Genomic DNA, 27,757 nt, shown 5'->3' on the forward strand with positions numbered 1-27,757 from the left:
GAGGAATTCTAGAAGGTTGTGGATAAGTCATGTATTGGGTGGTAAGTGCCTATTTAAGCAAGGTATATGAGCATTTCTAATCAAGCTTGAGAAGTGGAAGCTCGAGGAGTAGAAACGTGAGAAGTGGAAGCTTGAGAAGTAGAAGTTGTGGAAGGTGAAGCTTGGAAAGCTTGGAAGGCTTCAAGGTGTGAAAGAGAAGGAAGAAGTGAAGAGTGAGTTTTCCTGAGTGTAGACAGAGCGCCGAATGTGAGGCAGTTTACAGCAGGATTATGGTGGAGTTGTGAGTGTAGACAGAGCGCCGAATGTGAGGCAGTTTACACTTGGATCTTGGATAAAGTTGGAGAAGAGCTAGTGACTGCGGTTTAGAAACAAGGAGGTTACTTGGGAAGCATTTTATTTCGTTGTCTTCATATTGTTGCATTCTTGGTTGTGAGTTGGTAAGGGTGGTGTGGCCCTTCGTCAGTGGTATCAGTGCGTATCTTCTTCAGTGGTATCAGAGCAGGAGTTCCTGAGTGTACAAGCAGATCGCCGAAGTGTGAGGCAGTTTGTACCAGGACCTTGGTTGGGTGAAGTTTATCAGAGCAAGAGTTCCTGAGTGTACAAGCAGATCGCCGAAGAGTGAGGCAGTTTGTACCAGGACCTTGGTTGGGTGGAGTTTATTAGAGTGGGAGTTCCTGAGTGTGTAAACAGATCGCCGAAGCTGAGGCAGTTTGCACTACGACCTTGGGAGGACATGCAGATTGATTAATGGATGTGAAGATTGAAGATTGAACTTGTTGAGGCATGATCATAGAGAGCTTGTGGATTGCAGATCCGTTGTCCTAGACTTGTGATGTGGTTCCTAATTGTTCGTGCAAGGTGGCAAGTTGCGATCTGACTTGCAAATAATTTGGTTGTCACAAGGAGCGTGGGAAGGATTTGTTGCAGAGGGTTTACGAAGATCTTGGGAGATGGCTCCAAGAGGATTGGACCCTAAGATGATTGCGAAAATCCATGATATAGTGCAGAGGAATTTTTCTAAGATGATTTCTCGATTGGATGCTAGATTGGCTGATCAAGCTAAGAAGGTCAAGGTGGAAGAGGTTGGTTTTGCTGATCAGTTTGTGGAGTCTGATGCAGAACCTGTAGAGCAACTAGAGGTTGTTGCTGAAGATATTCATAACCTTGTTGATGTTGAGACAGAGGTTGGTTTTCATGATCAGTTGGTTGAGTCTGACATGGAGACTACAGAGCATTTGGTCGTGGATGATCTAGTTGATGTTGGTGGTGACTTGTATGTTGCAGAGCACTTGGTCGTGGATGATCCAGTTGGAGGTAAGTTATGTATTGCAGAGCATCTTGTTGTGAGCAATGAAGTTGCTAGTGTTGAGAGTTTGGCATGTGTTGATGGAAATATACATGTGGATGCTGATGTGGAGTTTTTTATTGCTGGTATGGACGCACTAGTTGTTGATGCGAATGGGAGTTTGCTAATGAAGCATTACATTCAGTTTGTTCTTGTGCATGAGCTTGTTGATTGGATGGTTGAGATGTTGGTGTGGAAGATTTGCATGGTGGTTTTGTTGTCCCTATTGAGGTGGAAGCCTTTGGTGAAGATGAAGATGGTGGTAGATCTTACTTTTGGCGTCAAAGTGTGGGACACACTTTTCTATCTACCGGGGGAGTCTGATGCAGAAGCATCTTACATGGAAAAATTATTGGAAAAAAAAAAAAAAATTTGTGGAGGAGAGAGAAAGTGACGAAAATTAGAGGAGAAATAATAAAAAAATAAAAAAGGGGAAAAAGGAGAAAAGAAAGAAAAAGAGGATTTCTATTTTCGAGGTGCATAGGTGGCATTATAGAAAAAATAAAAAATAAATGGTTGTCATTCCATTTATCGAGGTGTGTGGGTAGAATTCTAGAAAGTTATGAATATTGTAGAAAGTTATGGAAGTTGTAGAAGGTTGTGGAGGAATTCTAGAAGGTTGTGGATAAGTCATGTATTGGGTGGTAAGTGCCTATTTAAGCAAAGTATATGAGCATTTCTAATCAAGCTTGAGAAGTGGAAGCTCGAAGAGTAGAAGCGTGAGAAGTGGAAGCTTGAGAAGTAGAAGTTGTGGAAGGTGAAGCTTTAAAAGCTTGGAAGGCTTCAAAGTGTGAAAGAGAAGGAGGAAGTGAAGAGTGAGTTTTCCTGAGTGTAGACAGAGCGCCGAATGTGAGGCAGTTTACAGCAGGATTATGGTGGAGTTGTGAGTGTAGACAGAGCGCCGAATGTGAGGCAGTTTACACTTGGATCTTGGATAAAGTTGGAGAAGAGCTAGTGACTGCAGTTTAGAAACAAGGAGGTTACTTGGGAAGCATTTTATTTCATTGTCTTCATATTGTTGCATTCTTGGTTGTGAGTTGGTAAGGGTGGTGTGGCCCTTCGTCAGTGGTATCAATGCGTATCTTCTTCACTCGAATTGTTTTTTTTTTCCATGAACCTTGGCCTTCCCGTAAGGGAGCCATACCCAGACAGGCTCCTGGTCTGATACCATGCTCAAATATTCGATGCAATCCCATGTGTTGAACTGAGGAGACTAGAGCTTCTTAAATGAAGATTACAAGACTGAAGTGCTAAAAATAGCAAGACAGAGTAGTGATGACTTATATTAAAGATGACCATTAATAGAGCAACAAAGAAATGCTAAGAATAGCAGACTAAAAACAATCTAAATATAGAGAATATTCTAATAAAAGGAAGTGAGCAAAGGGCAAAAGAAAAACAAGTCTTCATTGTTTGAAGTAAGTTGGGATATTCATGCCAAAAATACTACAAAGGTTGATGAAGAGGAGGCAAATGGTGTATTGCTTGGGATTCCACTGAATCAGAATAAGACACTCTCTCATGGTAGCAATGACTCATACTCTGATTTTAATGCAGTGTTAAGAGATGTTGATTAGGTACAGCAGTATATTTCTATATTTTTGTCATTTTGTAGTTTAACTTGCGGGATTCATGCATTTTTGTTATAATTTTATATAATATTTATTGACGTTATCAATGAATGCAATTAAAATCTGTCCTTTCTGTAAAATGAAATCTCAATTGAACTCTAATATTGTGTTTGGATTCTTTGATGTATACGGTGATTACCTTATGAATACTATCATATGAATATTTGATTTTTCTTTCTATTTTCTAAGTTTTGCATACTTTTTCAATAGCCATCCCCTGAAAAAATAGCCTCCCTGCCATTCCTGTCCCCTCCCGTTTCCATGGGGTAACATAGGTCAAATAGGGAAAATTCATGGGCAGAAGATATCAAATAGAAGGTCCTCAAAATATTGAGGAAAAAAATCAAGGAAAAAATTAAATAGAACATCGTTTATATGGTGACACAAAAATTTCAAAAAATATTTATATATAGTTTCACAGCGAAGGTGTAAAACAGTATAGTTGAACTTGGGACCGTTGTGAAAAAAAGCAGATTTTACTTATCCTTTCTAGCAGCGAAGTTCTGAATCTACGAATGGAATGTGTGTACCTCAATGGCAGTTGACTGCGAAGCAGCACCTATCCAGGCAAGGTACCAAGAGGATGCCTTTGTTGCCGGGCGACCAAGAGGTCGAAGTTCCAGAGGAAGCAAAGGCGGCAAATATCCCGAGTATGTGTTCTGTAATGCCTGAATGAGATGAAGAGGAAGAGCAACAAAACATGTTTTCATTGATGCAACTCTTCTCACCTCAACTTCCATTTTCAAATATCAAGTAGCTCTACCAATACTCTTCTCCCTTGATCAATGCTCTTCAACAAAACATGTTGTGTGCAGAACCATTTTGCCATTCATGGTCCAACCGGCAAATCAGCTGATTTAAAATCAGCAAATTCAGTCACAGTAAAACTCGAAAACAATGAGAAATACAATAAATTGAGAATGAGCATTACAGAATTATTCAAATATAATTAGCCAGCATTTGTATGTTCATATTTCAACAATAAAATTAAGAGTGCAAGACAGCAAGCATATCTAAACAAAATGCTTGATTACTGTAGTCCCCCGGAGAAAGTAATGACTAATTGTGTTTGGACAAAGTTTAAAGGAAGAAATTTGGGAATAGACTTTTTTTAAAATACCTACAAAAATTCGTGCTGTTGTGCACCAAGACAACTTCCAACCAATTATTTTGTTTCCATCTGCCATTTATAGGTGATGTTGCCTGCAAACTTCCTGCCAATATAAATGGCCTTTGAGAATTAAGAAAAAGACAGAAACTCCGCATTCCTCTTGCATCTCGACACAAATAAAGCCCAAGACTTACTTAACCATACCCGAAAAGGGCAAATAACCAGACTTCCGTGGCCGAGAATTTGAAAGCAAGGCAATCTGTGGAACTCGACCTGATCAATTCGCATAGAAATCAAATTTTATTTAAAAATTAAGCTCAATTAAGCGCGTGGGTATTCTTCCTTCACATTTACATCAAGTTAGGGAATAGTCCACCTATCATATTTCTCGGAAAATGCTGATAGTCTCTGCCCTCGTTTTTAACAAGTAAAATAAAATTCAATACAATATTATATCAAAATTGAAAGAAATGTCAATGGGCCTTTGGTCTATTAGTAAAGTTCAATGTCACAAACAGCCTACTAGGGATCAAGTCTTGTTGAGTGCAAGGCTCAAAGGCATCATAAAGGATGAGGCAGGAATCGTGCCTCGGGCGAATTTGGCCCCGGGCGAATTTGGCAGCATGAATGGTCTTTAGTGCTTGGCTCTTAGTCGAAGAAGTTTCAGGTACGTGTGGGCCCGTATTGAGTACCTAAAACTTGTTTGTGGATGACCTCCATAAAAAAAATATATTGAAAGAAATGACATTTTTAAAGACTAGTATGGCTTCATACATTGCAATTTTGATATAGAAGAGTTTTATTGTGTTGAGTTTTATTGTGTTTAGGGTAAATGATTTTCATTAGGGTTTCATGTGTCTTGTATTGCTTAGTTTGAATTATTGTGTCTTTTTTGTTTCCATACCACATTTATTGTGGGAAACTAGGTTTCCAAATGACTATGGTAAATAATAGTCTAGTAATTGATGTTGGTGTTGAAGTTTTGGTGATGGATATCTATGGCTCCTCCAAACAAGAGCCCATGCAAGTTTATTTTGAAGTTGTTTCATGACATGTAACTTCTAATTATATTGTTCTTTATGTTCAAGAATTTGATAATCCATGTGAGTGGCTTGAAAAATTCACTTTGATTAGTTATTTTGTGGAAAGATTCCACCTCAAAGCATGTTGCGTGAATGGGTTGTCAAAGCCTGGATCCCTCATGGGTTTCGGCTTGATGGCATCTAGAACCTCACTAAAGGTATTTTTATGTTTCACTTTTCAAATCCCTCTCATGTTGAGGTTATCATCAAACATGGGCCCTGATCTGTCAAGTGCTCTTTGCTTGTATTCCAACCATGTCTTAAGAATTCACAATCTCATTTAATAAAAAGCTTAAGGTCCTTGTCTAGGTTGAATTTTCAAGTTTGCTTTTGTCGTGTTGGTTGTTAATCTAGACCATTGTTCAAACCCTTGGCAAAGTGGTTTGTCTAGAACCAGACCATTTTATCATGCTCGTCTCCAAAAGAGAGTTTCTATTGAGGTTGACTTGTCTCATGACCTCAAAGAGACCATCGACATTCAAGTGAGTGGTCAATGTTTACCCAAAAGGTGTTATATCTGAATATGCCAACGCCTACTTTAGGTGTCAATCCATAAAGCATAAAATCAAGGATTGTATGCTACTTGTGTAATGGCTTTCTCTCCTTGCCCTAATTTCTTATTATTATGATGGCATTATTTTTAATTATTTGGCCTAATTAATTATGTATAAGATAGAATCTTTTTATAACTAGATTGGATTCATAAGAAAATTAAATATGTAACAATTTTTAATAAAGAACATCTAAGACATTAAGTTGCCAAATAAACTGACAAAATAAAGATAACATTGCAATAAATATGTTGATGGAAGAAATACATATATGTATAAAGAGAGAAGCATTTTATTTAGCACAAAAAGAGATTTAGAGGTTCAGATCTTCCTGGCAGGGAGGCACTCCTGGAGGAATAGGTCTCTACAAGAAAATCCACTTGTTCTTACTAAACCAACCTGCCTTTACGTCATAAATAACACAGCCCTCACCAGGACACTGCCAGGTGTACATTGTACCCCGATTTGGACACACACTATATGCCCCTTCTCCAAATGTCTCAATGCCAACCAATATCCTCCAACCTGCACTGTTTTATACCCTTATTATTTCTTTCTCAATATTTCCTCCATATCTTTTATGTAAATTTCAATCTTTATTTATAAGTAATCCAAGGGTGGTTATAAAACTCACCCCCTTTCATAACAATAATAATACATTAAAATGTGTGTCAAATTTATTTAATATATTTTTTGTTACTTGAGAAAAAAGTCTTGTAACAAATCTCCCCCTGTAAATTAGTTGTTGTCCTCAGGAGCACAAGGAGTTTCAGCATCAAAATCAGGAAACAATTTTCCTTTAGTCAAATAAATGAGGATGTTATTTTTTAATAAAATCAACTTTTTCCCAAGTAGCACTATTAATATCACAATGACTACATTTAACCTTAACTTCTTCTATAACTCTTTTCCTTGAAGTTCTAGACCTCTTATCAACAATTAATTTAGGCTTGATTTTAAATTCACATGAAGGCTCAATAGAAATACTTTTCCAATCAACGATGTGATCTATACTATGAATATATTTCTTAAGTAAACTAACATGAAACACATTATGAATCTACAGTTGAGGGGATAAGGCAAGTATATATGACACGTCACCTATTTTTTCTAATATTTCAAAAGTTCCACAGAAATAAGGAGCTATTTTGGAGTATTTCCCTAATTTTAGCAAACTCCTTTTTGGTTTAACACGAAGAAACTCTTGATCACTACTATCAAAATTTCAAATAGTTATAATGGAATTAGCCCAACTTTTGTATCTATCTTGTGCAACTTTCATGTTTTGTTTTGCTTTAATAATAATAGACTTTATCTTCATCAAGTTCTCATTCTTGTACCAAATCTTATGAATAGGATCTGACCAAGAAATGGTGACATTATAATCGTTGAATGATATCCTTGATTGTATGCAAACTCAATCAAGTGTAAGTAGTCAAGTCCCATGATTTAGTCTTATCCATAGTATATATTTGCAACATGTATTCTATAATTCTATTTGTTCATTCAGTTTGTCCATCAGATTCTAGACGATATGCAATACTAAAGTTGAGAGTAGTGCCCAGTTCAGAAAAAAAAGATTTCCAAAAAAAGGATTTAAATCAAGGATGTCTATCAGATACAATATTCTTTGGAATATCATGTAATCTAACAATCTCTTTGACAAAGATGTAGGCAATATCAAAACCAGACGAGTTTATCTTAATGGGTAGAAAATGTGTCATTTTATTTAATCAATACATTACTACAAATATGAAATCATGGCCATTTCGTGCTTGATGAAATCTAGTAATGAAATCCATACTAATTGATTCCCATTTCCACTTAGGTATAGGTAAGGGTTGTAGGAGGCCAGGAGGTTTGAATTGTTCTACTTTTACCTTTTGACAAGTCAAATATTGTTGGACATGGCTACAAATTTGACTTTTCATTTGAGGCCAGAAGTAGATTTTCTTGATTGAAAAGTATTTTTTATGGAATCCAAGGTGTCCTGCTATTGGTATATCATGGGAATCTTTCAAGATTTGTAATTTTGGGTTGGGTATATTAGGGATGCATAATCTTCCTTTTAAAAAAGAATTCCATTGCTACCTAGAAAATAGTTTTATGTTCAATCTTTCAAATGAATGTTAGGGAATTGATTTTTGAGACCTTCATAAATTGATTGAAAATAGTTATTGATAGGTAATTTGGATTTAATATCATATTCAAATTGGCTTCTTTCTAAGGTTAACGCATTTATGCATAAACATCTTCATCTTAAGCATCTGCCACTATATTTTCCTTTCCAGAGACATATTGAACGGTGAAATCATATTTAGTTAAGAGTTCCATCCATCTTCTTTGTCTCATATGAAGTTGTGGTTGGGTAAATATGTGTTGTGGACTTTGATGATCAGTTCTTAGTATAAACTTGTTTCCCAACAAATAATGTCGCCAAATTTTTAAAGCATGAATAATACCTAATAATTCAAGGTCATGGATAGGATAGCTTCTTTTAGCAGGCAACAAATTTCATGATTCATAACATACTACTCTATCACCTTGCATCAAAATACCACCTATACAGTACCACATGCATTTGTAGTTTTTTATTAAGAAAAGAAGTTTTGAAGGGGCCCTAAAACCTTGTACAAAATATCTAGAGATTAAACATTAAAGCCCATGAAGCAACAACAAACACATGACAGAGGCAACTTCCAAAAAGCCAGCAAACAAAAGACAACAAAGAAAAGCCAAAAAACCAAAAAGACACAAAATTGGCCAAGGGACAACTAGTTATTAACCCATTCTTTTAATCATCTCCACTACTTGTTCCTAGAGCACGTCTATCTTCTCAACTACATTTTTGATCTATTTGATTTTAAAGGAAGCCCTAATAATCATTTTCTTTGCAGTAGCCCTGGTCCTTCTTCTCATGCCTTTGTTGCTCTCAACTGTAGGTCAAGTATCCTCATCCATAACAACAATGGCTTTCTCCCCTAGGTTTCCCTCCATCTTGGTGATTAGGATCTTGACATGCTCATTGGAGGCTTTGAGAATATTATAGCTTTGTTCCACAATGTTGTGGAGCATACTTTCAATCCTATTGACTTTGTTTTCCAGCTCCATCACCTAGACTTCCAACCTATAGAAAGTGGCCATGACAATCAGGGACCCAGTGGGGGGGGGGGGGGGGTGGGGGGGTGTTCTCGGGGGGGTTGTCTCTGTTCTTAGCATCCTACATCTTGTTACCACCAACCCTCTCCTCAACCATGGTCATCCTGTCCTACAATTCCAAAATCTAATGAAACGTCCATTTTATTGACCTAAAGTTGTCAAGCAAGTTGTTCCTGGCATCTATAGTTACCATTAAGTAGTTATAAAAAAATTGGAATGCAAAGAATAGATGCACTGATTAGAACTATTTTAGTGTTTTAAATGCCATATCATATCTAGGGGTCCATTTGTAGTTATGTTCTTTCTTAGTTAAATTAGTTAAACACTAGTAAATTTGGACCTATTTTTCGACACAGTTTTGGTCAAATTTTCAATAGTTAAATGTCGAAAGTCAATGTCACTAGAATTGCATCGACAATTCGATGCATTCCACAGTCGACGATGTATCAATGAGAAGATCCGTCAAAAATAATCCCCATATATGTCACATATCGGCGCTAGACAACTAATTCAAAACATCAAACTATCAATGCCAGCTAGAGATGATTCAATGGGTATGTTATACCATCGACAAAAACCCCCCTCAAACTATTGACGCTAGCTAGAGATGGTTCGACAAGTTTGTTATACCATCGACTTCAAACTGCGTCAAAATTTTGACAACAGCTAGAGTTTTCTAAATAAAACAAAAAATATTCTCATTGTTTCATTAGAGGGTATTCAATTCATTGATTTGTTGCTAGGGTTTTGAGAGGTGAAGCTAACATCATAGAGAAGTTTTGGAAGAAGTTGAAAATGGAAAACGTAGTATAGCACCCGCGGGTAGCACCAACTACCAAGATAGAAAAATACGTTGACACCAAGCACAGAGACATCATCTAGCATGCCAACATCATTGTAGCGAAGGCCATTGCAAATGTAGTTCAAACCTCACTAGGTCCCAAGGGCATGGACAAGATGCTCTACACCTCCTCAAGCGATGTGATCATCACCAATAATGGCGCCACCATTCTTAATAAAATGGAGGTAACTTAGCTAGCCACTAAAATGCTTGTAGATCTTTCAAAATCTTAGGATATTATTGTTGGTGACAACACAAAACAATTATTTTCATCGTCAGTGTGATTCTTAAACAATGCGTGAATTTTCTGTCTAAGGGTGTTAAACCTACCATTATGTAGGAGGCCTTTCACAAGGCCTCTGAGAAGGTCGTTAAGGTTTTAACTGTCATGGCTATTCCTATCAAATTGATGGAATATGACTCCTTGGTGAAAAGTGTGAGCACTTCTTTGATCTGTAAGGTTGTGAGCCAATATTCTACCTTATTGGCCCTGCTTGTTGTTGACTCCATCTTGAATGTCATCAACCCTTCGAAACCTGACATTGTGGATTTGAAGGACATCAAAGTTTTGCAAAAATTGGGTAGGATTGTTGATGATACATGTATGGTTAAGGGTTTGGTGTTTGATAAGAAGGCGAGTGATATGGCTGGAGGCCCCACCAAGATTGAGAATGCTAAGATTAGCATAATACAATTCTCAATTTCACCTCCCAAGATGGAAATTGATCAAAATATTATGGTCTCTGATTATACAATGATGGATAGGATTTTGAAGGAGGAGAGAAATTATATTCTGGGTATGATAAAGAAGATCAAAGCCACTAGATGCACCATGTTTGTCATGCCCAAAAATTCCAACAAGTTTTGTTTTAAAATTTAGAGGTGATAATAGGATTAAATGAGATAAACAAGTATTCAAGTAAATTCACTTAACTTCCTCACACACATGTATAATTATAAAATTTAAACACAACTCAAAAGCAAATTTCTTTAACATAATTATCATTTGAACATATAAGGAACTTGAAAATTTTCTCAACTAAACCATCATCAAAACATCTTATTCCTGATGTGCATCCATCTAATTTGAAATTACAATTAAATCATAAGATAAACAATTTTACTCAAACACCAATTTTATTGGCAAACTTGATTCAAGGGCTCAGCCGGGAAAGAACCAGGAAGAAAACCCGGCTTCGTTGCCATTACAACCAGCTTAAAATACAATTTACAATAGGATATCAATCCCAAATTTTAACAATTAAATTGGATTTTCTTCATGACCTTCATCAAGGGATTTATAATGTTTTTCTGCAACTCATTTCTAGAACCAAGGAGGAAACAGAATTCTGATCAGGTGACAACAAAACATAACCAAGAGACAATCGAACATACATATTCATACATGGTTTTCACAATATGATTCACAATGAATCAACACTAGGGAAAGGTGGATTCTTCCAACCAGGAGAAGTCAAGCACAACACCAACAGATGTCCAATCGGGGCTATATACCAAGAACTTTCGTTCTTCCATTTCAACATACCAGAATCATACAAGGTTTGTGCTGACAGGTAGGGGCCCATAACACCCTACCCTTTCTCCCTCTTCTCATCCTAAGAAGAGACTCTACACTGGTTGGAGTCCGACTAAACAGACCTTTCCCAAAATTGGTCACTTCTGCCCTCTCCAAGGGTGAGTAATACCAAAACACCCATGCAAGAAAACTCAAAATTGCAAACGTAAACATGAAAGGAAAACAACCAAAATAACATAGTTTTCAAATCTTCCCAATATACCCACAACCATACAAACAGTTAAACAACAACAAGGTAACATGAACATGAAACAAAACATAAAAACTAAATAAGGGAGGTGAGAATTTCCTACCTTCACAAAGAGGTAATGGCAATGAACAAGTTTGAGTAGAGTATCCCTTTTCTTCCTTCAACCTTCAAGAATTCCTCTCTAAATGTAGAGATTGGGTAACAACCTCAACTAGTCTAATGAAGGCCTCTAAATAAGCCTCCAACTCAACCACCCAAAAGGAGCAATAACTACACCCACCCACTTACAATTCTAGAAACTCCTAACTCAACCTACACTATGGTTAGACACTAAAAAGGAGGTGGGGTAAGACAACTCATGGCAACCACTTGCAATTTTCGCACAAAGGCAAAAAGAGACTTTTTGAGTGGCCTCAAAAGTTAACAAAAGGGGCTTAAGGGTTGGAAAAGACCCCTAACCCATACCCATACCCTTTGGGTATAATTATATCATGTTTTAAGCCTTAGGAAAGAGGTTTAGAGCCAAATAAAAATCTAGGAATAAAATAGCACCTTCTAACTACTTTAACATGCAAATAAGCACTAATCCGAATTAGGGATGACTAACCCCAATTAAGAACCCACTTAGCAAACTGACACTATCTTAACCCAACTTGGTCCAAAGATTACACAACTAACCCTAATCATCTCACTGAAGAACATAAACAATTTATGAGTGTCAAGCGACACTAAAAGAACATAGTTACGAACACTAACATTTACTGAACATAGAAAGATACATACATACATCTCACAGTACAATACGTGAATTACGAACAACAAGGTTTCCAAAATTAGCACATAAAGATCAGTTATGTTCCTCCGTAGAGTCTCTCGGCTAAATATCTGCACACTCATTGTACACATCAGTAGTCCCGTAAAATCACATGTACATAAATGTATACGTATCATAAATTAAAACATACATCAATAAGGGTTCCTCTCATCCTATTCAATTCTTTAACCATTTAAAATATCTTAAACCAAACTGTTAATCCTATCTCTTACTTAATTTATCGACATACATAAAGCATTAAATGACAACATAAAATATCTAAAAGTGACATCACACAACATGAAATAATAAAATATGTTCAAGCATCAGATAATGTCTCGACATCTCGAGTCGTGAGTATCCAAATAATAGTAATGTATCACTATGCTACGATGGATCGGGGTGAACTCAGAACATAATGCTTCAATTATTTAACTATTTAATTCATTTCTACTCATATTTAATCATTAGTCATTACATACTCGATATGACATCTAACTTATTCATTAATTCAAATTAAATACAAAAATAATCATTGTTAGGCATGCATATACCTAACATCATAGACATCACCATTTGAGGAATACTAAACTCTTTCGTACATAAAACTTAATCATCGAGGTGTCAAAGTCAACACCCTTATCATCAGTTAAAAGAGTCTCATATCATCGTTAAAGAAATTTTAATGTTAGAATAGTCAAGATAATGCAGTTTGTTCTCAAATCACTAAATATTTAAAGCATGAATGCATTAGGATCTCAGTTCTTATTAGGACATCTAAACCATAAAACAAAATTTCATAACCATTCTTACTTCCTACAATAGTTTTAACAGAAAGATACATATTTAATCAGTACATGCAAGGAGGAACCTTACATCCTCCCCCACTAGCCTTTGACTTCCTCCTGGAAGTCACACAACTAACGTGTTTGTCTTATGCTAGACCTTGTCTAAAAATTTTCAAGATTTATTCTTGTAAAATTAATGATTAATAATTCATATACATACTCTAGAATGATAACATACTTACCTAATTATTCTTACAAAAATCAAATTTTAATCCAAAACTCTGACATGGGTACATTTCCCAGGGTTAATTACTCCTTAAAGCACATTGGTCACATACAAACAAGATTCTAATCTAGTACTAAAATACTTATAGAACCTCAATAATAATGATATCCTAATATATTCCAAATTCCACATACCCACTCATAGGGGTAACAGCCATATGAGACTCTCTCCAATGAGATTCCTTATAATGCAACTTGGCTCTTTATATACGGTTAATCTCTTTTTCTTTAGAGTTTCCATGAACTACTGATTCTTCAATAGGCCATAAGACAAGTCCATCACTACACATCCACCTTTTGCATCAAAAATAAAAAATAAATCCATTAGGTTAACTCGTAACCTTTATCTAATTGTATGCTTGGGTGCAATTCCAGTGCTCATAAAAGTCCACGGTTATCACTAGTCATATTCTTGAAGTCTTGGGAGAGGGTGGGGCACGAATACTCTCACTGGTAACCTCAAACCCTAATGTCAAACATCCACTTAATCATCAGGAATCCCTTTTGGTAGGCCCATCATATGTCACTTTGCCAACAAAAGTCATAAGGAAATGCCACAAATTTAAATTCAACATCAGGGATGAACATCTAATGCAAAAGTCCAAAATCAAAGAAATAAAGAGTGGCCACAATAGTAAAATTTTAATCAAGAAATAAAGATATAACCAAGAGGGCAAAAATAGAATCATCAATAATACAGTTGGCTAAATAGCCCCACATCACACTGTTGCCAAAAAGGAAGAATGTTAAGAGTGTAAACTAAAATCGGACAAATAAGGACATAAATCTAATTACTTACAAAATTTACATTACTGACATAATGCAGCCATACCAGGGTCACTGAGGAAAATAAGGGATCTTATGCCTTCCAAATACATTGCAAGGATCTTCAATTGATTTTAGATGGTGGTCTAATGACCATGTCAGTCAAACTCTGATTGATCCCACAAACTAACTACATACTTATCTCCATCGACATCGCCCTACGATTAGGGTTTACTGCACATAGGGGTTTAGCTTGATCAGAACTCACTCGAAAGTGCAAATGTGAGGATATTAATATAAGTCCCCTTCGATTCTATAACCTTAGTAGTTCGAGTTGATCTAAATCCAAGGTACTACTAGCAAGCATAATTTATAATTAATTTTTAAAACCTATTAACATTTATTCATTAAAATATCAATTAAGCGAAAATATTAATTAACAATCTAATTAATTGATTCGAAAGTCCATTTAAATAATATAAATCTATTTATTCAAAACATTAAACAAAAGGGAATTCACTAACTTCCAATAACTCAACTTGATTTTAAACTAAAATAATAATATGTCTTTATTCTAACTAAGACTAAATAAAAATTCAAGTAATACAACTAACCATTACTTTAACAACATCTAATCTATACTAAATTTAAATTAAAACATTTGAAATTAAAACTAATTAATATCCTAAAACTAAATACTATAAGCTTTATCTAATAAGAATATTATAACTAAAATTAAATAAAATTAAATAATAAAATAAACTTTAACAGTTTCTAAAGAAAATAACATAATAAACCAATAAGAAACCTTACTTATCTAATTAGAATCTAACATTAAATCAGTCTAACACTAAAATATTTCAACACTAAAATTTTAACTTAAATACTATCTAATACAATAAAATCTAATATTTAAAGATACAAATATTAAACATAACTTTATTGATACTAAATTTTATCTTACAAAACTAACTAACAAAATTACTCATACTGAATTAACTTCTATCTAATCCTACTTTAAAATAACCTAGACTAAGCTGAACAACCACTAACCTAAACTAACCCTTTAACTCCACCTTTTTCCCACCTTCCAACATAATTCTGCAAGCCAATTAACACTCTTCTCAAAGAGCTTACACGATGTCCTATGCAGGGGCTTTGGCTTTCACAAAAGCCTTTGTCTTTGTAGACAACATAAATCTTATTCATTTGCAGACCTATTTCAGGGTTTATCGTGATATTTTATTGGTGAAGTTATAACTCTGAATATATTACACCTCTTGTTTTAATTGAACTTGTGATTCTAGATCAAAATTTAGAGAAATCTCAAAAAGGGACATTACATCAAGACATTAATTTGGTTTTTTTTTTTTTTTTTTTTTTCAAAGCCAATTTTCAAATATGACAGTTGTAAAACATAAATAAGCACAAAGAACATCATTTATTAGGTAAGTAGATGCCTTAATACGCTTGAAAAAGCGACAAAAAAAAAAAAATCTCCTGCTTACTGGATAAAAGTTTTTGAATTGTTGCCCTTGCCTCCTTCCATGCTGGTCTTCCCATTGCCGTGAAACAATTCAAATATGACTAAAAAAAAAAAAAAAAAGGCTGAATGTTTAAGCAGAGGGCCGTTGAAAAGACTTGCTTTAGCAAGGACGCTGAGGTCCAACACATGCTCTCCAATGGCCACTCTCAGTCTTGCATGTTGGTCAGCAGTTGGCTTGGACACTCCATATGGCAAATTTTGTAATAAAAAAAAATGTGAATCTGCTAGAACGTTTGCAAATGATGCCAATCAGGTTGCCATTTTTGAGGATCCTTGCCGCAAAAGAAGAAAGCACAAATAATCAAAACCCAGTGAAAAAAAAAAAATTTAGTTGATGCGAGGACTTTAGTAATTAGGTAGTGTGATTCCGCAACTCTTCTTGTCCTTCAGACAATTCCAACACTAGACGCAACTATCCTGCACAGGCCACGTCAAACTAGGGAGGCGTGACTGCTTTGACAGCCTGCAGTCCACGACCCCTACCCCAATGCCCATGCACTATAAAAGTGCCTACGCACATTCAACTACCAAGTGGGAATCCTAATCTCCTCGAAACCTATGCGCTTCCCAGGTGGGGACTGCACACGATCCCAAGGCCCACGCATCTATTATTGAGAAAAATTTGCATGGGCTATGTGAGTGCCAAAAGAAAATAGGAGGACAATCTTCAGCATTTTTGATTGGTTGCTTGGGTCAAAGGACTGTGCCTATCAGTAGATGAGGAGTAGTTTCCATGCACGAGAAATGGCATAAAGTTTAGTTGATGATATAAAATTTTAAACAAACCTGCCCTCACCCACTCTCCTTAGTGCTTCCCAACCGTTTACACTCCACCCCCACGTGGTCTCTCTACCCAATGCAAAACTTGCAGGTGAGATGCGACTGGGTGTGGGAAGAATAACTCAGAACCCCAACTAAATGAATCATCTACCCATAAAGTTTGATGCTGAATATCTCCATTAATGGGATGGGTGCACGTAAGGAGGAAGATTTGATGGTTTTGAAAGGAACTATATGTTTTAATATTTCTTTCTTGAGTTTTCTGTTTCAACAAAGGCTGCCCAAGAACAATGGTACGTGGCCTAAGGAAAAGGCGCTACCCAAGGGTCCCCTCACAACTCTTATGCCCTGAACACCCTTCTTCCACGTGGCTGCACCACTTGCAAAATACCTTGGCAAAATTTAAACGCTTCAAGATGTAGGTAATTTAGGTATAGCGTTGGTTTTTCTCCTGCCCCGAGATACAACTTAAAAATGGGTGGCGTGCCCATACTTATCTATCCATTCACTCACGTCCTTTCCCAATTCCATTCCCTCACATCCTTTCCCACTTTACACTAATCATACCGTTCAAAATTAACTACTCTACTGTCCAACATTATTATTTGTCCTTTCAATCAAAACGTTACTCCAAACTAGCGCATATCCCAACTTGCATAGGGGTTACGTTAAAAGAAAACAGTCAACATTTAATTCGCTAGCCATCTTGTCAAGCATGTATCGATAAAATGCACTCACGATTTGGAACAAAGAAAATCCCAACAATTAAGAATGCAGATATACTCGTATGTCTAAGCAAATCACAACCGCTACATTATCTTTCTTGAATTAATCCATGCATAATGACTTTTCAAAAAAAAAACATCATATTTTGCACCCATGAATATAATTTACATAAATCCTTTTTACTGACACGTCACCTCACATGGCCCCAGGAGGATGCAAGAGTTTGATTTCTTTAATATATATATATATATATATATATATATGTACATTTAAATTTGTTTTTTCTTAATCCTTACTTCCCATTATGGATGTCGTTCCCTCCCACATTACCCAAGGCGTTGGATGAGAGCTCGTGCCAGCGGTTGGGGTTGGAATTTCCACCAGTCAAAACATGTCGTCCCCTCAATTAATATGCCAGTTTCCAACAAAATTTTATGCGTCAGACCAAATCCGCATGGGGTATATTGGGTGTAAAGTCTACACGTTTAATTAGCCATTGGTCAGATATGGCTGCACGTTGTCCTATGGCAGTCCTCTCCCACACGGTATGCCTGACAAGGCATTAGTTGAATGGAACAAAGGAGGTGATTTCAAAATTTCCACTCCATTCCTAGCCGCCTACCTTTACCCAGTAGCCAAGGCAATTTTCAAGGAGGCCCTCGCATGGTCCAAGGTCTGTCCCATGTCAGAGTAAGCCAGGGTAAGGACACATGCATAAGAAAATTGGAGGGAGAGTAAAGTAATGTTCAACTATAATTGTGCCTACTTCTTGACTTTCGATGGCGATTCTTATCCCTCTTTAAATATTTTCAAAACAAAATTGCAATCAAATCAATTCCTTCTCACAGCCCAAGGAACTGGCAATGCAATAAGGAAATCTTACCAAGAAAGGATACGCCTAGGCCAAGGTGAAGTTATGCTCAGTTAAAACTCAAACAAATCTGTCTCCTTTTTGTCATCCTCCAATCCCATTGGTCAATGACAGAAAGACATGGGGGTACGTGAGAGCACTTTTCCTAGCCCAAGGATGTTGCACATGGTTCTAAGTTAAACTAAAAAGATTGTCAAAATTCGCATGGAAAAAAAAACAACAAAGGATTAAAAGCCCTTGTCAAAACAATTTTAAACTAGTACACCCCCCCTTTGTCATATCAAAAATTTAATGCAAACCCAGATCCAATATGTCTGCACTTGATATGGCAGGGAGGTGGTAACAATAAAGTTCAGTGGGTTAGGCTAGGATAGTACTTAGGAATGGTTACGAATTAAAGTATAGTAGATGAGTTAGGATATTTTAGAACTTAATATATCTCTTCTTCTTCTTTTTAACAATAAATTTAAAAGAATATTTATTATGTTTAAATAGGATATTTAAAAGTATCTTTAAGATGCTCTGTTGAAAAAGTGAAATTAACTTCTTTTTCATACAAAATCCAGAGAGCATTTTTGCTCTAGGGATGGATTTTTTTTTTTTTTTTTAATATATTTTTTTTTTCCAGCTCCAAAATATTTCTGAGTTGTGTAAATTTGCCAAAGGGGAATTTTTTTTTTTTTTTTGTGTCTTTTATATATATATATATATATATATATATATATATATATATATATATATATATATATATATATATATATATATATATATATATATATATATATATATATATATATATATATATATATATATTTTCTCATTGGATTTAAACATAGAATTTAAAATGTATTGTGGGTACTATAACATAGGTTTGATTCCTCGTTCAATCAAATAGGAAAGTGTGAGAGGAGATTTAAGTCATGTATTTTTATACGTCCACACTTTAAATGGACCCATTGTTGCCCAAGTGTCATGAAACCGGGCTCTGATACCAAAATGTCATGCCCAAAAATGCCAACAAGTTTTGTTTTAAAATTTAGAGGTGATAATAGGATTAAATGAGATAAACAAGTATTCAAGTAAATTCACTTAACTTCCTCACACACATGTATAATTATAAAATTTAAACACAACTCAAAAGCAAATTTCTTTAACATAATTATCATTTGAACATATAAGGAACTTGAAAATTTTCTCAACTAAACCATCATCAAAACATCTTATTCCTGATGTGCATCCATCTAATTTGAAATTACAATTAAATCACAAGATAAACAATTTTACTCAAACACCAATTTTATTGGCAAACCTGATTCAAGGGCTCAGCCAGGAAAGAACCAAGAAGAAAACCCGGCTTTGTTGCCATTACAACCAACTTAAAATACAATTTACAATAGGATATCAATCCCAAATTTTAACAATTAAATTGGATTTTCTTCATGACCTTCATCAAGGGATTTATAATGTTTTTCTGCAACTCATTTCTAGAACCAAGGAGGAAACAAAATTCTGATCAGGTGACAACAAAACATAACCAAGAGACAATCGAACATACATATTCATACATGGTTTTCACAATATGATTCACAATGAATCAACACTAGGGAAAGGTGGATTCTTCCAACCAGGAGAAGTCAAGCACAACACCAACAGATGCCCAATCGGGGCTATATACCAAGAACTTCCGTTCTTCCATTTCAACATACCAGAATCATACAAGGTTTGTGCTAACAGGTAGGGGCCCATAACACCCTACCCTTTCTCCCTCTTCTCATCCTGAGAAGAGACTCTACACTGGTTGGAGTTTGACTAAATAGACCTTTCCCAAAATTGGTCACTTCTGCCCTCTCCAAGGGTGAGTAATACCAAAACACCCATGCAAGAAAACTCAAAATTGCAAACATAAACATGAAAGGAAAACAACCAAAATAACATAGTTTTCAAATCTTTCCAATATACCCACAACCATACAAACAGTTAAACAACAACAAGGTAACATGAACATGAAACAAAACATAAAAACTAAATAAGGGAGGTGAGAATTTCCTACCTTCACAAAGAGGTAATGGCAATGAAAAAGTTTGAGTAGAGTATCCCTTTTCTTCCTTCAACCTTCAAGAATTCCTCTCTAAATGTAGAGATTGGGTAACAACCTCAACTAGTCTAATGAAGGCCTCTAAATAAGCCTCCAACTCAACCACCCAAAAGGAGCAATAACTACACCCACCCACTTACAATTCTAGAAACTCCTAACTCAACCTACACTATGGTTAGACACTAAAAAGGAGGTGGGGTAAGACACCTCATGGCAACCACTTGCAATTTTCTCACAAAGGCAAAAAGAGACTTTTTGAGTGGCCTCAAAAGTCAACAAAAGGGGCTTAAGGTTTGGAAAAGAACCCTAACCCATACCCATACCCGTTGGGTATAATTATATCATGTTTTAAGCCTTAGGAAAGAGGTTTAGAGCCAAATAAAAATCTAGGAATAAAATAGCACCTTCTAACTACTTTAACATGCAAATAAGCACTAATCCGGATTAGGGATGACTAACCCCAATTAAGAACCCACTTAGCAAACTGACACTATCTTAACCCAACTTGGTCCAAAGATTACACAACTAACCCTAATCATCTCACTGAAGAACATAAACAATTTACGAGTGTCAAGCGACACTAAAAGAACATAGTTACGAACACTAACATTTACTGAACACAGAAAGATACATACATACATCTCACAGTACAATACGTGAATTACGAACAACAAGGTTTCCAAAATTAGCACATAAAGATCAGTTCTCTTCCTCCGTAGAGTCTCTCGTCTAAATATCTGCACACTCATTGCACACATCAGTAGTCCCGTAAAATCACATGTACATAAATGTATACGTATCATAAATTAAAACATACATCAATAAGGGTTCCTCTCATCCTATTCAATTCTTTAACCATTTAAAATATCTTAAACCAAACTGTTAATCCTATCTCTTACTTAATTTATCAACATACATAAAGCATTAAATGACAACATCAAATATCTAAAAGTGACATCACACAACATGAAATAATAAAATATGTTCAAGCATCAGATAATGTCTCGACATCTCGAGTCGTGAGTATCCAAATAATAGTAATGTATCACTATGCTACGATGGATCGGGGTGAACTCAGAACATAATGCTTCAATTATTTAACTATTTAATTCATTTCTACTCATATTTAATCATTAGTCATTACATACTCGATATGACATCTAACTTATTCATTAATTCAGATTAAATACAAGAATAATCATTGTTAGGCATGCATATACCTAACATCATAGACATCACCATTTGAGGAATACTAAACTCTTTGGTACATAAAACTTAATCATCGAGGTGTCAAAGTCAACACCCTTATCATCAGTTAAAAGAGTCTCATATCATCGTTAGAGAAATTTTAATGTTAGAATAGTCAAGATAATGCAGTTTGTTCTCAAATCACTAAATATTTAAAGCATGAATGCATTAGGATCTCAGTTCTTATTAGGACATCTAAACCATAAAACAAAATTTCATAACCATTCTTACTTCCTACAATAGTTTTAACAGAAAGATACATATTTAATCAGTACATGCAAGGAGGAACCTTACAATGTTATTGATCCAGAAGAATATTCTATGAGATGTTGTCACTGATCTTTCACTGCATTATTTGTCCAAGGCAAAGATTTTGGTAGTCAAGGATGTGGAAAGGGATGAAATTGAGTTCATTACCAAGTCATTGAATTTTTTACCCATTGCTAATATTGAACACTTTAGGGAGGAGAAGTTGGGGCATGCTGATCTGGTTGAAGAGGTTTTGACTAGTGACATTGACATGCACTAGGTTGTCCGAAACTTATATGCATTTTTTATAAAAATCCCATATCCCTAGTCTGTCAAACAATCTTTCGCTATGTTAAGTAACAATTTTGAACTAGCAATATTTGTTGTTGTTGCAAGTTTTGGTATAGACTCTAAGGAAGCCCTAGCTACAACTATTGGACCTTTAATTGAGGTTCCAATTTTATTTTTATTGGTACATGTAAAACTTTCTTTTAGAAGACGTTGGTTTGGAGAAGCTAGTACCAAGTCTAAAAACATTTGACATCGATTGTAATTGCAAGAGATGCTTCTAGGATTGGCATGTATACAACACTATTGGTGTTTGTTTTGTTAAACTTATTTCATACATGTTACTTAGACAATGTATTTTGAGCCATGAGGCTAAAAATGAATGTCTTTCATAATTTAAATTTATTGTTTTGACAACATTATTGGTCTTGATTTGCTAAACTTATTCCTATCATGTGTATTATCTGTACTATTCATTATGTATTATCTTTTAAATGTGGCTAGGTTAAAATGTTCAAATTGACCTACTTGTAACTTAATTTCATCTTGTGAACATTTAATGATTCAAGTTGTCAATCAAATAGGACTTCATGGCAAAGTCAAATGTTCAAACTTGACCAAATCTATCGACTATACTCTTGTACCCTACCTTGGTGTAAGCGCTAGTTACATGAATAGAAATAACTATTTCACTAACCTATCATGACTCAAAACATAAATAGAATACTTTGACTTTTCAACATACCAATTGCCAAAAATAATGGCTTCATCCAACTCAGTAACTTTAACCATACTGTTTTCACTTCATTTTTCTGCACTTCAATTGTGTTTATTGTCCATGGATAACTCATTGCCTCTGCATTAAGAAACTCCAATTCTATATTTTTTGTGATCTTGCATTGACCCATCATCATCTTCTTGTCATCTTGAACCTCTTCTTGCATGAGGGTTAGCTCTACAAGTTCATTCCTCTGATTGCATTCTGTTTGATTCCAATATTCCAATGATGCATCCTTTATATAATTAGTTTGTCAAGTGATGCATCTGTATATGCAATTTTATGAACTTGGAAAACTATATTTGATCCTGCTAGTTGGGAACATCTAATTGTTAATTTTATTGTACCTAATCTAATAACAGTTCTACATGAATTTGTAATCAACCCAACTAATTAACAACTAGACCAATTTAACTAGGTTATGACTCAGGCATGTGCTATTCCCATTTATCATATGGTTGCAATGTTGGAGGCAATAATTTTTATTTGTGCATGATATGGAGGAATAGTAGTGGTGTTGGAAAACATGTTTTTACATGGAGCCTTCACACACCTAGTGCTCACAAATGTCTACTTAAGAATGTATGTGAAACTGGAATCTACTATGTGGTGAATTATGTAGAAAATCATATAATCCTTCATCACACAAGGTCTTTCACTTGGTGTGCTAATTCATTAAGTTAAGCACCCAAGTTTGCATTTCAATTCATGATTTATCTATTTTGGGCTCAATAACTGGTATAACAACCTAGAACATTCATCCTTTAACATTCATTAACAATAGCACATAAGCACATAACATTCAATAACATGTGAAATAAGTTATTTAACATGTGTCAACCAATTATGATTTAAGTTTGGATCACCTACCTGATGCATACATGGTTAAGTGCTACCTAACTATGTCCAAGGCATCTGCACACTAGAGGCATACTTCGCCCACCAAGTTGCCTACATACCTATATATACAAGATCAAGACCCTTGAACTACTCGCTCTACCAAATATGTAGTTTTGGTTTCTAATTTTTTTGATATAGATGTATTCCTATAACCATTGGTGAACTTTACTCACCTAATATAGCTCTTCACCATCATACACCCACTCGAGTGAATTGGGCAGTTTTCTATAATTACAATCCTATAATACCCTATTGCAACCTTTGTGTTGTAGTTTACAGTTAATGTAAGGTTACCCTATATAGGTCCTAACTCACTCCTTATATACTTATGTGTAAAAGCTCATGACAATAATCAATGGGTCTAAATAGACCAGTCAAGTTAATGCTAGCTGGGAACAACTGATTGTTCGTTTTATTGTACCTAATTTGATGATAATTCTATAGCAATTTGCAATCAACCCAGATAATCAACAATTACACCAATTGAACTAGGTTATGGATTGTCACTTAGCATGGGTTGAGTGAGTTTTATTGTTTAATTATTTGCATTATGGAATATGTATGCAGTTGGAACACTTTTTATGTTGTGCTAATATGTAATAAGTAACTTAAAAAATATCTCTCTGTATCTATAAAGACTACAAGTTGTGTATTTTGTCATGTATTGCATCTGCATTTTCTTTGCCATTTCTTAAGTTATAAGAGTGTTTCAGGGTTGGGAACCACTTCAACATCCTTTGCATGGTTTAGAGGTAATGTCATTATGGTAGTGAGAATAACTTCAGTGAAGAGTTGAGTGTAAGGAGTTACTACCCTGAACATTCAAGAAACATTCAATAACTTGTGAAATAAGGTATTTAAACATGCCTCAACCAATTATGATTTAATTTTGGATAACCTACTCATTAGTTTGGAATTTTGTTCTCACCAAAAATCATAAAATGTAAGAACAATTGTGCCAAAAAGAACGTAAAAAGATGATTACCATTCACAATCATTTTTTTTAGCTTTTTTGGGACAATCGTTCTTACAAATTTTTGGCTCAATCTCCAACTAGTTAGTATGTGTTTTGAAAAATTATTCATGGATTATGAGTCAGGAAAAAGAGAAATATCATGGCTTGTCACATAGCACGGGTTGAGTGATTTTTTTAAAATTATTATTTGGGTTAGAGGTAATGTCATTGTTTTATTATTTGGTACCACTTCAACATCCTTTGCATGGTTTAGAGGTAATGCCATTGTTTAATTATTTGGAACCATGCCAGAGTTACAACACAATGTGAAGTTGATTTTAGATATTAAGGAAAAAAAAATGACATAGATCATTCCCAATTCTATTTTCACAACTCAAATGCTCTCCCATGACTTGATCTCTTTGTTGTGCCAAGATCTCTTTGTTTACACACACACACACACACACACACACACACACACACACACACACACACACACACACACACAACAATCACAAGGGCATGACAAAAAAATCCTAGATCTCCACTGATCTCCATAATCCATAAGATCTCTTTATATATATACACACAAACATACATACATACATACATCTGCATATGCAATTTTATCACCTTGAAAGGCATTGGAAGGTATTTGATTAGATATATGGAAAATTTGCAAAAATTGGCAAAAAATTGTCATGCAACAAATATTGGAAGGCATTTAAAGTCATTTGTTTTGAAATATTGGAAAATTGCAAAAATTGCAAAAAAAAGTTGTCGTGCAACTTTTCTTGCAAAAGTGGAAGATTAACAATCAATTTATTATTTTGATTGAACATGTAGGCGTGAATTTGCAAGGTCAAGAGGTTTGACCTATAAAGTGAATATCTTCAACCTAGGAAAGGGTTGGAATATGTTGTACGAAATTTGAATCAAATAAACAAGTGTTTTGGTGGGAAAGAGATATGTAGACAATAAGTACAAATTTGAGATCTTCTTGCAGTGTTCAATATGTACCTATGTTTATGATGAAAAGTTGTGTTTTTTATCATTTGTTAGTGTACTAATTAGTTTATGTTGAATAGAATTAGTTTGTGTTTGATTTTCATTTATTTGGGTCTGTTGGTTAACCTAGACTAAAGTTAGGGTTTTAATTGAAATGGTTCCTCCCTCTTAATTCCCATAGTGGAAAACCCTAATTATTGGTCTATAGAAGGGTATTAGGATGGAGATGTCTATTGTGGTTCTTTTTTTACTACCACCTACCTGCTTAAGATATTCTAGCAACATTTGAGGCTAAGCAACTGGTATGCTTAGCGTACCAACAATCTGAAATAACATTGCTGAAGATAGAGAATAGATCATGGGTGCTTGAGATTGGGCGAGTAGCAATGTGGAAGGATGCCCTTGGTGATGGAAGAAACAATTTTTATGTGGGTCTCAGGTTTGAAGGCTTAGAAGCCCAAACAATGTTATTACACCCATTACTTGCATCAAAAGTAGAATTCAAAACAAAAAAATACAAGGGAGAGTATAATAGTAGCTTTACTATTGTATTAAGTTTTATAGGTCACTTAGTGGATACAATGTTTAATCTTTGTTCTCATTTAATTTCTTTCTAATACAAATAAAAATAAGTGAGAATCATGTGTTTAGGAAACTAAGTGCTTTCTTTAAATTCACTAAATATCTCTTGCAAGATGAATTATTGTTAGCAGTTGCATGGCTAAAAAGAGAAAATGTAGATCAAAACTACTCTAGTTACTTGATAGTTAAATGCAAATTCTATGGGTGGAATGGGATGGATCATAGTTGAGTTATCTTGGGATGTTAAATATGAAGGGGTAAAAGTGCTTGCTTCCATGGTTAGTAAGGGTGCAAGCCATCCAAATTGCTAATATGCGGCAATTTTAAGATAATTTTGTTTGTCATACAATTTAAATTCACTTGATATCGATAATATCTCCTACTAAATGATTTAAATTTTAACACCTAAACATATTTCCTATGCAAGCATAATGTTGAAGAAAAATGGTGTAGCATTGTTCCTTACTTTTTAGCAATCAACAGTACATTTATCATGCATACAATACCAAAAGCCAATAATATACAACTAATATCAGCAAAAAAATCAAAGTATCCATACCCTGATTGTCAAATTTGTCCTATCGGCATTTGAAGGAAATTGCAATGTAGCCCTTGTTTGTGTACACCAACATGCATTCTTTATAATTCAAGATAGATTACAAGTCTTTCTAAAATTAACCACACACACAAAGATTTACATATAACAATGTAAAATCATCCCAACTCATAACATAAGCAATAAAATAGCTTAAATGTTTTGGGTATGTTCATAAATCATGAAATAGTCTACCAACCAAATTGGCTTCAAACCCTAGAAAATGATTAGGATGGATAAGCTAATAATATCCAGAGCTCATCTCCACTCTTGATTTTGCTGACAGCTTCTCTTCAACGACCTTCTTACTAGACAAAAAAATTGAACTTGGTTTAAAACAAGGTAAGCCTTGTGAATTGTTTTCTGAAAACCCTTACCTTTAACGATGCTATAAAAATCTTCGTGAAGCCTCCCTCCTGCTTGCACTTTGCCACGTGAATAAATGAAGTTTAACTCTCTTTTTTATATCCCTGACAACATTGAAATATTAACATTAAACTTAACTTTCATTGAAATTTTGACGTTATCAGGATCATTTTTTTTAAAAATGAAGTTGACAAGCCCAATTGGCCTACCGTCAAAAAGTTTGGTTGAAAATTATCCCCAAATGTATTAGTGAGTGTAGCAATTTTGGAATAGTTTCTAACAAACTTACAATGGAACCTAAATAATCCTAGGAAACTTCTAATTTCATGTGCATCTTTAGGAATAGGCCACTCTTGTATTGCTTTAATTTTTGCAAGATCAAGATAAATACCATTTTTAGAGACCACATTACCTAGATAGGAACTTCAAATTTAAAGAATTCACACTTGCTAAGTTTTGCATATAGTTGGTTCTTTTGTAAGGTTTGAAGTACTAACCTAATATGGTGTGCATGTTCTTCTTCATGCTTTAAGGATATTAGTATATCATCTAAAAATATGATTACAAATACATCTAAAAATGGTCAAAAGACATATTGCATCAAAGTCATA

At 34.9% G+C, this 27,757-nt stretch overlaps 1 protein-coding gene and 1 pseudogene across 6 annotated transcripts in view; one reads left to right on the forward strand and one right to left on the reverse strand.

Moving 5' to 3' along the window:
- Positions 1 to 4,412, reverse strand: part of PEX1 (peroxisome 1) — a 154,687-nt gene extending 150,275 nt beyond the window's left edge. The window contains exons 1-3 of one of the 6 annotated variants that reach the window (XM_089825450.1): positions 4,292 to 4,412; positions 4,101 to 4,190; positions 3,507 to 3,828 (exon numbers count right to left, since the gene is read on the reverse strand). In XM_089825450.1, the coding sequence (XP_089681576.1) occupies positions 3,507 to 3,716 (210 nt within the window). In that variant the 5' untranslated portion in view covers positions 3,717 to 3,828; positions 4,101 to 4,190; positions 4,292 to 4,412. Of the gene's footprint in view, positions 1 to 3,506; positions 3,829 to 4,096 lie in introns of those variants that run through there. The other 5 variants (XM_089825446.1, XM_089825447.1, XM_089825448.1 and 2 more) reach the window with 5 other exon arrangements.
- A 5,074-nt stretch (positions 4,413 to 9,486) lies between these two features.
- On the forward strand, positions 9,487 to 21,954 carry LOC149561931 (T-complex protein 1 subunit delta pseudogene; annotated as a pseudogene).
- Positions 21,955 to 27,757: the final 5,803 nt, after the last annotated feature.

Source organism: Cupressus sempervirens, chromosome 4 (assembly GCF_028749045.1).
Source record: "Cupressus sempervirens isolate cs-2001-9-10 chromosome 4, ASM2874904v1, whole genome shotgun sequence".
Lineage (NCBI taxonomy): Eukaryota > Viridiplantae > Streptophyta > Pinopsida > Cupressales > Cupressaceae > Cupressus > Cupressus sempervirens.